At 39.1% G+C, this 15,041-nt stretch overlaps 1 protein-coding gene across 1 annotated transcript in view; it reads left to right on the forward strand.

The window, feature by feature from the left end:
• Nucleotides 1-738: 738 nt before the first annotated feature.
• Nucleotides 739-15,041, forward strand: part of ABHD12 (abhydrolase domain containing 12, lysophospholipase) — a 38,714-nt gene continuing 24,411 nt past the window's right edge. The window contains exons 1-2 of the mRNA XM_081941396.1: nt 739-1,255; nt 13,569-13,693. Of these exons, the coding sequence (XP_081797522.1) occupies nt 1,059-1,255; nt 13,569-13,693 (322 nt within the window). The 5' untranslated portion in view covers nt 739-1,058. The remainder of the gene's footprint in view (nt 1,256-13,568; nt 13,694-15,041) is intronic.

Genomic DNA, 15,041 nt, shown 5'->3' on the forward strand with positions numbered 1-15,041 from the left:
CTTTTCTTCCATTGGGCTTAGCTGCAACAATTCCATTAAGCTCCAGTGAAGTGAAATAAAGCAGTACTGTTCAAATTGCTCACCAAGGGTTTGACTTTCCCAAAATGATATGTAGATTGGTTTTTATAATAGTTCCTATTGTATCTTTTAACTATATTAGGACATTTTATAATTTGTATATGTACTATAATTTTTTTCACTTTTATCACTTCTACATTTTGACATCTTTTTTGCATGCACTGTAAGCCATAATATATTGTTTTGTAGAAAATCCTTTCTATTAAATACAAGAGTAAAGTACTTTTAATAACTTCCCTTGGCTATTAGGTGTAGTGACAGAGCATGCACAAAATATTGTCAGCAATTTATTGGAAAATATTAGCGGTTACAGCAGATAATCTTTTGTTTCCATTCAGTCGTTACAACAGCAGCAGTCTGCATCCTGTGTAGCATGACCGACTTTCCAATGTACCACTGTGGAATGAAAAAATATATATCATGGTTTATATATTTAGTGATATCCGATCCGGGCTACAAAGATCTTCACGACTATAGAGATAGCAAGGTGATGTAAACAACTACTTTGTTGCTATCATCTACCGGTGATCCCAATTTTCGCATCCGATCTGCAAGCTTATAAGGTTCAACAACGGACAGGAAAGTGCAAATTCTACAAAAATAAGCACACGGGTTTTCACCTGCCTTCCATGGGTTGTATTTGCATAGCTGCTCGTAATTTTTTTAGGGGAAAAGTAATCGTCGCTTAGCCTATCGTACCTTAACCCTCCCCTCCCCACAGGAGCCATCTTTGATGTGGGCAATTCAGTAACACAGCTGAAGAAACGATCATTCGCTCCAGCTACGTTGGTATGGGACGCGTAGAAGGTCACGTGGGCCTAGTCTTTTGTGATTGGTAGCACGCGAGAAGCGCTGCTATTCTCTCGGTTGTCGGGCTGTTGTCGGTATAATGCAGGCGAAAGAGGCGTCGGGTTCGGGTCAGAGGCGTCTTCCCTGAGGCAGAGTGGAAGTGGCACCGCCCGTGCGTTGGCACCGCCGGCATGAGAAAGCGGAACGAGTCCGTCACCTTGGAGCATGAGCGCTTTGCCTCCTCCGCTCCGGCTTCAGCCGCCGCCGCCGCTGCTTCGTCTTCCTCTTCTCCTTCGCTGGATAAGGGCTTCAGCTTGAGATCCAGCCCGCGTTTGGCAGGCAGCGCCCGCCCCGCCGGGGACTCTGCTATGAAGCGGGCGCTCGGCAGGTGAGTGAGACCCGTAGCATAACGGCCCTCCCTTCGGCTCCTGGCAGCCGCGGAGCAACCCTTTCTCTGCCGGCCTTGCACCCGCGGTCCTCGCAAGCTCGACCTCGGTCTCGTCTCCTTGGCAACGGGCAGACAGATCCGTTCGACTTTACCGCCGCTGGCCGCCCGTCTGCCTCTTCCCTTCCTCGGGCTCTGCTGTTTGCGCCGGGTTGGCCGCGGCGAGCCCTCGTTTGCAATTCGCGGAGGAATGCCCTTGGCGTTCTCCTTTCGTCTCTCCGCCTTTCGGGGCTCGCCTTGCAGGTTCGCAGTAGACTGGATTGGGAGGGACGGGGACGGGCGACTGCAGCCCGAGGATCGGCGAGAAGGAACCAAAAACGCCGCGGCCCTCCATGGAGTTTGGGCTTTTTACTCCAGACCAGAGCATTCCCTGCTCTTTAGTGCTGCATTCGGTTTACGGGCTGCGATTGCAGCGTCGATACTGTACCAAATATCGGGTTTTGGCCAGGCAGGCGCTGTTTTTTGCCATTGGGCGAGATAAGGTGGCTGGAATGGAGCATATGGAAAGCTTCAGCCTAAGGAAAAGAAAAGACCAGACATTTTCCCGTGCGCTGCTTGGAGAGTCCAAGCAAGGGTTAAATTCTGTCCTCCTTCCTAATGGACTGGATTGAAAATCTTGACCACGCCTACTGGTCTCCCTGTATCTTCAGTTTTTCAATTCAGTCCTTTGCCCATTAGGACCTCCTATTAGTCTCTCCTGAGACTTTTCTTCTTTTTCTTACCTGTATCCTTTACAAGTGTTTGTTTCCCTTTTATTCCTTATTTGTTCCTTGCCTAGACTGTTTTTCCTTCTAGCAGCATTAAATTCCTTTGCCTTTCTGCATCACGACAGAGAGGCTCGGCTCTCCAGGCGTCCCGGGGTAATCTGGGCACTGGGAGCTGCAAGCCGGCTGGCTCTCTACCGCCAGGGTTTTGTCCGTCAGGCAACCTGCGTGGCGAGACGCCAAAGTCTTCAGCGGAGGTGAGCTTTCAGAGCATAGCGACAGCCGGATTTTCCCTCCACAGCGGAGGCAATGTGGTGCTTCCCTGGGTGCCACCATCTTGTGCCGCCCCTTACGGTGGGCATTTTTGAGTGGCAAAGTTTCCCGCCGTGAGCGCGATTGCTGCATTTTCTCAGCGGCGGCTGGAGAGGGACAGGACGGCGATCAGAGCGCTCTCTTGAAGCGGCGAGAATTTGGGCTATTTCGGAGGTTTCTCTGGCCGAGGCCACCCTCCACATCTAGACTTTCGATTTCTGGTGCACTCCTCCGCAATCTCTTCCCCCGACAGCGTTAATTTGTGTCCCATTGGCGCACACTTGCCCTGCTTCCAAGCGAATTGCCAGCAGTCGCTCTACTTGCTAGATCTCGGCCTGACCACCGCAGAAGCCAACTACCACTATAGCGGATGAGATCTCCATGGACCCCCTTCTGACAGGCCAGTCTCCCATTCCAACGGGGCCCTATCTCAGGAAGGCGGGCAGGGCTGCTAGGGAAGCCATTGCGGGAACCAAGACCAGCAAGCCTTATTCCAGGCAGCCATCTAAGGTGCAGGAAAAGGATGCTTCCAGGCGCCAGAAGGCCCTGGAGAAAGAATTCGAAAAGGCCCAAAGGCAGATAGTGGCTCAAGTCCACCAGCCAGATCAGCCAGCAGGCCCTATTGGTCAGGATTCAGTTCGGCCCCCCTCTCCTCCTCCAGCTATCTCTGAGTGGTGGGGGGCGTTTCAAAGAGGTTTCTCTGGGGGTTCCAGGTCCCCTTCCCCCTCCCTCGGGGGGTGGTGGTGCAGACCTATTTGAGTGCAACCTACTTTCTGATTGGGGGGGTTCCCCCCCTTCCTGTTCCTCTAGCCAGGGATCCCATTCTCAGGCCTACTGTGGCGGGGACCCGCCCAGTAGAAGACCTGGGCCCAGGTTTCTCAGCGGAAATGAGACAGGTGCTACAGCAATCTCTCAGGAGATAGCTGAGGGCCTCCAAAGGCGGCGAGGCACAACCACAGGTTCCACAGCCAGCTCCTCCCATTGCTCAAGCCTCTCCAGCGCCTCAGGCCCTTCCAGCTCCGCAGCCCCCTCAGAGCCATGGTGAGCGATAGTGCCCCCACAGGCCTTCATCTCTGCCCCCATCGGTGGCCAGTGCTGAATCGGTTTGGGACGATGAGGATGTGGGGGGTCATAATCTATCGGATGATGAGAACCCCATTCCAGATAAACCAGTCTTTGCTTGATTGTTTCAACCATCCCTGTCAAATCAATACTGTTCAAGGCCAAGGTGTCCACCCACATGGAGGTGGCAGTGCCTCCCGATCAGGCAGCTGCGGATCCTACGTATCACAGTAAGGGCCTGTTCGATGAGAAGGAAGATTCTGGAGGAACGGACAGAGGTTCTTGTAGTCGCTCCATACTGGTCCTGATGGTCTTGGTTTGCCGATCTGATGTGCCTGTCCATTGCACATCCCTGGAGGATCCCTCAGGAGTCGGTGTCTCTCAGCCAGGGAGCGGTTACGCATCCGGAACCCCAGTAGCACAAGCTAACTGTATGGAACTTGAGAGGGATCTCCTGAGTAGAGCCAACTATTCTACCAAGGTGATCAACACCATCCAAGCCTCCAGACGAGCCTTCACCTCATGGATCTATGATGCCACCTGGACCACCTTTGCTAGCTGGTGCACGACATGCCATCTTCAACCAACAGCCGCTTCCCAGCCTCAAATCCTAGATTTTCTACAGGAGGTCCTTGATAGGGGTCTAGTCACTAATACCTTACAATGCCACGTAGCAGCCTTGTCCACGATGCTCTCCTATGGCAACCATCAGCCACTCAGCAAACACCTGGAAATACGCAGCTTCCTACGTGGCGCCTCCAACCTGAGTCCCCAGGTTGTAAATCGTTATCTGACCTGGGATCTTGCCACCAATCTCAGGACGCTCACTGGCCCTCCCTTTGAGCCATTACATCATGTGTCCTTATGATACCTGTCCCTTAAAATTGCCTTCCTTGTTGCCATTACTTCAGCCCGCAGGATTTTGGAAATTGCAACTCTATCGGTCCGGGACGATTTGTATACCATCCGCCCAGACAGAGTTGTCCTCTGTCTCGATCCATCGTTTGTACCAAAAATTAATTCATATTTTCACCTCCCAGACTTTTGCCCACGCCCAAATCACCCAAGGGAGCGTCGCTGGCACTCTCTCAATGTTCGAAGGGCAATCAAGAGGTACATCAGATGCACAGCTCCCCTTCGTCGGTCGGAGGCTTTGTTTGTCGCTTTTCAACCGATCTCGTTGGGTCAAAAAATCACCTCGTCCACCATTGGGAGATGGATCAAGGCGTGCATCTCCCTGGCCTACAAATTAAAGAATTAAAAATAATTGGAAGGCATATAAAAAACTTATCTGTTCTTAACCCTTTTGTGTGTCTGTCACATCTGTGTCTTTCCCTAAATTTCTAAAAACCTCATCTTTATTACATTTATAATCCATCTTTCCTTCATGAGCGCAGAGTGCATACACAGCAGAGCTTTCTCCTCTTTTTTTTTTTTTTTGCAAATCACACCATTTCAAAGCTCTTTGAAAGCAAACAGATATCCCCTGTTTTAAAAACACTTAGGATGTTTATTTTTCCATCTTCCACAAACATGAAAAAACAGGTTCCTCAGAATCTCTGCTCCTTTCTTCCCCTTTGGGTGATACAGCTGGGTATGTGTTCCTCCCATTCTTGGAAACAGTCCCAAAGGTCTGGATACAGAATTGGCCTTGAATTGTTTTTTTATATATTTTTCTGTAACAACAACAACAAAAAAAAGAAATTAATTGGGTTAGGCAAGGGTGCTCAGAGTTGCTTGTTAGTGAGATGGGCATAATATAAGTTTAATAAATAAAACATTTAATCCATTTAATTTTAATTTTTTGTGGGTGCCATATTTTGTTTTTGTGCTACCACATATTTTTTGTCTGTATATTTAAGCAACCCCTTAATAGGCAATAAAGGTACATAGTCCTGATGTGGAATGCCAGTTTTAAAACTCTTGCTGCTAGATGTTATAATTAGTCAGCTTTGTTAGAGAAAATTTGAATCTGTGTTTTTCAGAGTTAAGGAAAGTTTTCTATGTTAGAATAATATGTAATCTTATTATAATCCTATGCATGTGTACAGGTAGTTCTCAATTTACAACCACAATTGAGCCCAATATTTTTGTTGCTAAACAAATCAGCTAAGTAAGTTTTGCCCCGTTTTACAACCTGTCCTGCCAGAGTTGTCTCACTGCAGTTATTAAGTTAGTAATATTATTGTTAAGCGAATCTGGCTCTCCCATTGACTTTGCTTATCAAAGGTTCGCAAACGGTGAAGACCCCAAGGATACTGCAACTGTCATAAATACATGCCAGTTGATCATATGACCATGGGTATGCTGCAATGGTCATAAGTGCAAAAAAGGTCATGTCACTCTTTTCAGTGCTGTTTGTCACTAAGTGAATGGTTTTAGATTGAGGACTATCTTTATTTTAAAGTATACTTTGTTGAACTGAGTGGGACTTTCAACTATTTCTGCATAGTTAAGCAAAGGAACATTTTGTTTATGAAAAAAATAGTATGTTTCATACTTGACATTCCCATTATTGAGATATCAGAAAACAAATGATTAGTAACTCTTCATTGATACAGGAGACATCCAGAAAGGATGTTAGGGATACAGGAGACATCCAGAAAGATGTTAGGAATACAGGAGACATCCAGAAAGATGTTAGGAATACAGGAGACACCCGGAAAGGATGTTAGGGATACAGGAGACATCCGGAAAGGATGTTAGGGATACAGGAGACATCTGGAAAGGATGTTAGGGATACAGGAGACATCCAGAAAGATGTTAAGATGCTCCCAATGTTAGGGAATATTGTCAGTTTTGAGAATTGTGGTTGACCAACCATGAATTCTGCTGTATTAGATCTATTATTACAGCATAATATTAGTAAATGCCTTTTTTTAACCTGTTACCCTGTTAGAAGCTAATTTTTCCTCTGATAACCTTTGATCACCTGATTCTAAGCCAAATGATTCAATTGTCAATAAGTAACTGCAGATGTCAAGATTGTTGTTACCACTGTTCTGCAGACACAGCATCTGCAGTACCTTAATGGTGAATAATAATTTTAAATTTTTGTGGAGTGTTGTAAAACTATAAAATCATGCAAGATCTAAAATTTATAAATACTGTGAGATTTGGAAAAATTGAGATTATCATCCATTTTTTAAAAAATTGAAATGTTATAAAGTCCAGCATTTAAAAATAGCATGAATCCTAAAGGTTTGTCTTTTTTTTTCAACCTGTGTTCTGCATCTTCAAATCCTTTCTTTTTAATATTGATCCAATCATAGGATATCCATAGATTCACTTTTTAACAAATTAACATAGATAAAGAATTCATAACTATATGCTATAATATAATCAATGTTTATGTGGAAATAAGCCCCACTCAACTCACTGAAACCTATTTATATTTAATAATTATATTTATTTTGTTTCTCATTTTATATAGGTTTTATCTGTGATTATTGAAATTTTTGTCCTTATTTCATAATTCTGTTTTAAAGCCTGCATAAAATAAAAGTCTGGGTTGCTAAAATGAGCCAAAGTAAATAAATCTAACACTAATCTCTGTGGCTATCTTCTTTCCATCCCAAAGGTATAATAGTTGTAACCATCATTGGGAGTAATTATTCAGTGTTTATACAAATAATTTTAAATAGAACAAGTGTTTGTTAAGAATTATAGTTTAGTAGTAAGCACATCTTTTCTATGTACAAGTACCTTGGTAAACTCCTGGTTTTTTAAAAAAAGAACCAAAATCCCTCATGCCTAACTGAATATCTAGAGAGCCTATTTTAATCTCAGTAAGTAGTATATAGGGGAATATTCAACTGCACTGATTCAAAGCAGAGCAGAATTCCTTTGTGTTGTTTTGGGAATGGCAGTTCAGGTTCTCTTTGCTGTCCTAATATCCGTTGCTGGGCAATTGGACTTTAGGATTATACACTCTACTACAGCAAGGAAGCAGTCATATTTTTTCATAGAGGCGTTTCCTCACAAACTTTTATTCAAGGACTTCTTACTTTACCCCTTACAGTCAAAATATTTTTGAGGAAATGGAATTCAGCTCCTGATGGACGAAGACCTTGTGATTCACTATATTTCCCTGGCAGTAGCAGAGAAGTTTATATATATTTACACATCTTCTGTTACATTTAAGGGGTGTAGTAGATTCCTTTATCTTTATTATTTGTTGCCAGAACCAGAAGCTGTACCTATCCTATCTTATTTTTGTAGATTATTTGGAAAAAATATCCTTTGAAATATCTAATTGTTAAGGTTATTTCATGATGCTGAGAAATTCTACAGTTATATTGCCCTATTTTAAGCTTCTAACTATCTATAAGCTACTGAGAGGGCGATACGTTTGGAGCAGTATGTAAGCTTGGTAAAAAAGCAAATATAAACAATGATGAACATTGACATGAAAATACATTAATAGTCTTTCAGGAGAAAGAAGCATAGCCTATACCGTATGTAAAGTTAATGAAAATAGGTTCATATTTTGTCATTATTGTGGCACTACTCCCAGTTTTGGCATGAATCTGTTGGTAAGCCACAAAGAAAGTAGTTATTTGATGAGGGGCTTAAGATGTGTAATTATGATATGGAAGAGAATCTTGTCTCCTTTTCTTTTTAATGCGGCTGAAGAGATATAGCTGAGAGGAGTATAATGTTATAAAAGATATTTATTCCTCTCCTCTCAGTTTTCCAAGATTCTGCATTTTTTAAAAAAAATTGTCCCATGTTACATAGTTGCTACTTTAAACTCTGCCTGTGCTTCTTAATATTATTACTTTCTTAAATTTAAGAATAAGCATAAATTTGGAGACCATTTTTATGTTGCCAAGAAGTGTTAAAGTTAGTTCCTCTTCTATATAGATATGTTTAATTTTTCTGGAGTGATTTATAAATTAGGTGACCTTTCAGGTCCCAGATTTTCTGTGGTTGAACAGATTATTGTAGTTGATTGTTGATTTGTTTGGCATAAGGCAAGGTCTCTGTGAAATTATTTCCTTGTAGGTTTGATGTGAAATCCAAATCTATTAATGAAGGGCTCTCAAGATGGGAGTTGCATCTAATTTAGAAGGGATAATATTTTAAAACCAATCTTCAAGTGCATGCACTATGAGAACATCAAAACTCATTCCTGCTTTCCCAGATAAGCTATAACATGCTTGTATAAGCCAAACAGTGGGCATGTTTTGAAACATGGCATCTAAAACTAGCTGTCTTTTAAGATAATCTGCCATTCATATAGCAGCAAAAGTTAATTGTCATGATATTCAAAGTTTTAAAATCTCCACAATGATTAGATACTTGGAATCTCAAAATCTACAGTATATTAGAGAATTTAAAGACAAATAGAAATAAGTAGGAATGCACAGTTTGACTGTTTGTAAAAATAACCTTTGATCTATATGAATGAAAATATAGGGCTAGAGGGAAGAAGATAACAAGGTTTTTTTTGAAGGTGGAGCAGAGAATTCTAAATAGAAAATGCACACATAGTCAGGAGTGGCAGGAATGAGCAAGGCTAAAGGTCAAATATGTTAATGAAATAAAGTATTTGACTTCAATTGAAAAACACAATACATTACACAGAATGTAAATGTTATGACATCTGTCTATTCTGTTCTATTCTATTCTATTCTATTCTACACATATACATTTTTTCCAAAATATTTGTGGCAGTGTAGCATTCTATAAGACTAAAGTTAATACTTTTAGCAAGGCTACAGTCTTAGGCAAATACAACCATTACATGTAAGGACTTACTTTTAAGCAAATATACAGTGATCGTATTAATTGTATAGTAATGCCTTAAAGCTTGATTTTATGGATTATTACCTTGTAGATCTGAAAAGGCCTGCTATGCAAGTGATGCTAGGAGCTGGATTGTATACTCTCAGAAGGATGGTCCATGATGGATATAGTGTAGGTGAGAGGTTAGACTAAATACAGTCCATTTCAGAAGGAAATGGTAAGCCATTCTGGTATAGATAGGCCTTGATTTACATCATTATTTGTATTCATTACATTATTTTTTGATTAATAATTTGAAGTTATAATGGCCTCAGAAAAAGTGGCTTACAGCCTGCACTCACAGTTATCAGCAAAGCATAATGTGATTATAATTTACAGTTTTACTTTCAAATTCTCCATTAAATCTGCTTGTTGCAAGCAGGTTGAGAGGCACGCAAAGGGCAGGCACGTGATAGTGGATGTGCAACAGTCTTAAATGCTTGGATAGATAACAACATTTTTTTCATACCATTGTCATTTTGAACAATCACTAAATGAGGCAGTAAGCGAACATGACCTGTATTTAATCCCACAATGAAAATACAGTATTTGTATCAAATACCTCCTTCCAGCAATAAGGCAACACGGCACTTGGACATCACAAAGTGGATTCAAAGGAGCAGGGGTATCCATGATCACATTGCTACCATCAAAACAATTGAAGAGGCAAGGGAGTTGCCTGATTTTCCCTTAATTATTTACCTTATGTGCAAAATGGATGTTGGGTGTGTGAAATAGACGAAATAAAAAATGGAATTGCAATTTCTATGGAAAACATAAATATCCAGTGATAGACTTGTGATACTTTCACTGAAGAAGGTTCAACAAAGGTCTTGTTGAAGTTGAAAGAAAAGAATGCAAAAGCTGATCAGCTGCTTAAAATTAAAAAGAAATTTTAAAAAATCCAAAATCATAGTAATAGGCAATGTCAACCCAGTGCAAATCTGCAGAGAAGTTATAGTAAGTCCAGTAGATAAATGAATTTTAAAAAAATATTTTTAAAAATATAAATAAATTAATATGTTATTTATTGTCATCCTAAGTGACATCAACTGCTAATCATAATATGCTTTATTAAGCTTATAAATGAACCCCAATGCAGTATTGAGACATGCCAAGTAATAATTTAGAAATTATGTTTGATTCTACAGGCTTAATACTCCTGCTATGGTCAGACAGTTACATGGTCAGTCATTGGCACCATATTTATACAGCAGAACTTTGCAATGTGAGTCTCTCCCCTGAATAATTAGGGCAATTAATCCCGTAGAAGGACAAATCAACAGTCAAAAAGAGAATCAGTGACATTGATCATCAAAACAACATCACCAGTGCCCCTGAATTCTATTGTCAATGTTAGACAGTTGCAAGCCCTCTCCTTCAGTGTATCTATATAATCTATTCCTAAGAAAACATAGATGGGTTTTTTCCAGAACCTCCTTTAGTGCCCTACTATCAACTCTACTAGATTTCATGGGATTCCTTATTTGCAGAAATGTTTTCCTTGTGGATCCAGGGAGATAGATATTTTCACTCATGTCCTCATACAGTGTCCTTTCTATGATGCCTCAAAACATGTTCCAATTACCCCAATTATTATGAGGGTCACATAGATTAATGTTGTATTTTTTTTAAGGGATGCTAACTTCACATTCACATGTCGCGTGCTTAGTAACTTTAACAAGTTTAACAATTTTTAATTAAATACGTTGTTTTATTGTTCTAATATTTTTTCTCTCTCCCAGTAACAATTCTTTTTATTGCAAGGTTGGTCAAAGACCATAATAAATGTATTTGATTTGCTTATAAGTAAAGGGTAACTATTTTATAAAGCAAAAATACTGAATAATTTTAAATTCTGCTTAGTCATTTTTTTAAAATTAAAGTTATACAGTAGTAACAAAAGTGCAGCCTGAACATCTTCCAGAGTAAATGTTTAGAAGTAAGAGTTTCATTTACAGCACAAGAGTTTTAAATGTTTTCATGATCTATTTGCAAAGGAGAAATTGCTCTGATTATTTAGGGGCAACTAACAGATCTGCAACCTCAATTTAAAAAAATGTTTTTAGTTAGTGAAATCCAGTGGTGGGTTCCTACCTGGTCTATTACTGGTTCGCTCGTGCTCACGTGCACTTGCAATCCAGGTGAGTGGGTGGAGCCTCCCGCCGCCGCCACTACTGGTTCGGCCAAACTGGGAGCAACCCACCTCTGGTTGATTCTCACTGCACTAGTTATGCTGAGACTAAGATAAAAATAGGCCTTAATTTAGTGAAGGCAGATCTAATGAAGCTGTATCCCAAATTGAGTTTGTAGTAACTCAAAACAAAGCAGAATTGTCTACAAATGCTGATTAGTATCACAAGGCCTTATCTGTGAAATACATGAACAATAACGTTGCTGTAATAATCATATGATTGTGAATAATGTATCTTCATGTTTTTTTCTTGATTTCTTTATGTATTGACTGCTGTAGAAAGAAGTTTCAAATTTTGCTAATTTATCAGTGAAATTGTCTGACGTTTCTGCTCTAACTCAGACAAATCTGAAAAATGCTGCAGACTCTGTAATTTTACCAAATTATAAAAATTGTCCAATATGTGCTACATCACCAGAAAAGGAACTGTTTGTTTCCTCAGAGTAAATCAGCTAAATTACAATATCCACATTTATTTATTCTGAAACTAAATAGGACATGTGACTGAAGTTTCTTTTATAAGAAAAATGTATAGGAGTGGTTCTGGCAGTTGATAACTATAGATATGAAATCTACAGTAGTTATATTTGGAATAGATGCTGCCATACAGTAGTAATATTGTATAAATTTCTCCCCATGTACATGTATACATCCAGATGAGACTGTGTTGTTTCTCTGTGTCATATATGTGGGTGTTTTGTATTTATTAATTTGTTTTGTGATGTTTATGTAGTGTATATTGGAGGTGGGTGACCCTTTGAGAGCTGTATGCAATGAAATTTCATTTTAATATATGCCTATTAGTGTAGAGTTTCATTAGTTGTTTTTAATAAGTAAATAATAAATCATTATCATACATAGACTTGTTTTCTTTGTAAAAAGATAGTTCGTCCTTTTAGCAGGCAGCATAAACCTTGATAAATCCCCTGCAATGGGGCCAGGTGACAAGCAAGCTAGGAAGTGGCATGCTTTCCATGCTCAAAATGCAGAAACAGGAATACCATTATCTATTCTCAGTACTTCATTATCATTGCCCAGAAGAAGCTCTTTGCCAGGGCACAACAAAGCTTAAGAAACCCTGTCATACAAGACTACTGTGGCACAAGGATATTACAATAATGAGATTGGAACTTATTATTGTAGATTTTAGTTTAGGATGCTTACCAAAGCATTAACAATTGGGCTAATAAAGTATTCCTTTCTTAAAAGTTCTACAGGAATTCTGAGAGTTAATAACAGTCTACTGAGGATCAAGTCAACGCTAATAACACCTTTCCACATTATAATTTGTAGCCAAAGAAGAAAACAATTACTTCCAAATGAGAAAAAAAAATTGGATTTGATTTTTCTTATTTATTGCAGTAGGAAGTTAATTATAAAGTAGTTGCGATATTGCTTTGCAAACTGCACATCAAAGGAACAGGGGCAATAATGTTGGTGGAAACTTCCTGAATGGCAGTTTGGGTATTAGCTTTTAGTTTGATTTGTTTATTATCGTATTTTTAACATTTTGTATAACATCTGCTCTCTTTAGTTATATGAATTTTATCATATTCATTTTCAGCATTATTAATCATAGTAATGGTAAGAGAAAACATAAGTATATTATTAGATATGCTATTTGGATAAGAGATCCTTCTATTTTTGTTACATTATTTCAATCTGTTTAAAAAACTTCGAGAAGATTAATTCTAGGGATTTTCAAACATTAAATTGAGGGAACTGCTGTAAATGTTGTGTTGATATTAATTATTGTCCTTCTCCTCTCTCTCTTCCTTTGGGACTCCTTATTAGTCAAAGTGCAATTTTAAAATATTTCTTAAGTGCAGGGGACAGGACTTCATGGTACTTTACAAAGCAGAATGTCAAATGTTGGTTGTACGTAAATGATGACGTAGCAGTTTATAAATCCTCTCAAAAATATGCAGTGGAAAAATACATCCAAATTATTGTCAAGAAAATTCTACATAAATAAGTTTTGTGAGTTGGACTTGATCTGGAGGAGGCTACCTTTATTAAAAACAGGAAACATGATTATATAATAATTGAGACTATATCCTCAAATAAGTGGCCTACATTTTGGTAGTGGTTATTATCCACTGCAGTTATCCTAATTAAATCTGTAGCAAAACGTATTCACAAGAATTTTGCCAGTAAGATGAACTTACAGTTCCTCTCCTACCCTTTTTTACAGGAGACATGGAATGTGGGTTCGATTGCGGAAAGTAGTGATCTGGTTGTTGGGAATATACATAGCAATTCCATTTCTAGTTAAAATTTGTCCAGCTATTCAGGCAAAGCTTGTCTTCCTAAATTTTGGTAAGAATACTGCTTCATTTAATATTTATTTTATCTTGACTCTATGCTAATATTTTAATTCAAGATTAATAGGTGTTCATACCTTGTCAGCCCACCCTTTCTTTAAAGACTGATTTCTGTTTAGTTACTTAAAAGTCAATATCAGTACCCCACAAGAATCTTGGAAACTGTTGCCATCAAGCTGCCTTGGCTATAATAATTTTATTTTTTGTGTTGGTAGAAAATCTAGTATATTGAATCAGATACTTAATTTGAATTCACATTTGGCTTTTTTCAATTGTTCCTGCATATATTAACTCTTGTGTCACAATGTTCAGTTCAGATTTAAAGCATGTGAGATCTCAGTTTGTCAGTATCTGATTACTGTATATTTCAGTATTTCTTTGTAAAGTGCTGATGAAGGAGAGGCTTGATACTGCTGCTTGCAATTTTGTTACTGTTGGCATCTGCAGAAAATGTTCTAATACCAGACAGTGAACAAGCAATTGTTTCCTTTCAGCACTCCTCAGAAATATCCTTGCTGTGCTTAGTATGACTGTATTCTAATTATCATGTCTGCATATTATGTAGAATATGCTGCTGACCTTGCAAATGTTTTACAAGGATGGGATAGAAAACCAATGAGCATAACTCACTGAGCTGAAACTGTGCCCTACAAATTTAATTCTAGGATTTCCTAAATTAGTTTTAAAGATACAATCTATAATTGACTGTTGGAACTGGGACAAACAGTAAACTGTATTGACAGTTAACAATTATGATTTAATAAGTATGTTTTGGAATATAGCGATAGAAGTTGGAAAACAAATTACAAACCTAAGAAGGTGAACTTCTAATCTTTTCCCAGATGAATTGCCAGAAAAAAAAACAGCAAAGAGTGTTATTGTACCTTAAAGGTACATACGTTTAATCTAGCCTAATGTCTTAATTGGAGGCTTTTAACATTAACTGAGAATATATTGTACAAACTCATGTTTGGGAGCACATCTGGGAATAATGCACAATGATGTCAGAGGGAAATGACTATTAAAAATACCATTCATTTCTTTCTGGCCTCTCTGTTTACTGTTCATGCATTTCCTCCCAAATCGGCAGTGTATATTTACATGCCTCTGATGAAATGCATTGCAATTTATGCAGACCTAAGCCGTTATACATTTGTAAGTCTTTAAAGTGCCAGAAGACTTTTTAAATTTCTTCGGTATCTCTGACTAATAGAAATAATTTTAAAGACTCCTCCCCTCTCTGTTGACATTTAAACATGTCTAGTAATTTATAGCAAATTTAATTATGCATCCGGATGTATATTCAGTAAGTATTATTGCGCAAGCTTATAGTTGCTGGTTTT

This window comes from Natrix helvetica (genome assembly GCF_964273705.1).
Source record: "Natrix helvetica genome assembly, chromosome: 2".
NCBI classification, from domain to species: domain Eukaryota; kingdom Metazoa; phylum Chordata; class Lepidosauria; order Squamata; family Natricidae; genus Natrix; species Natrix helvetica.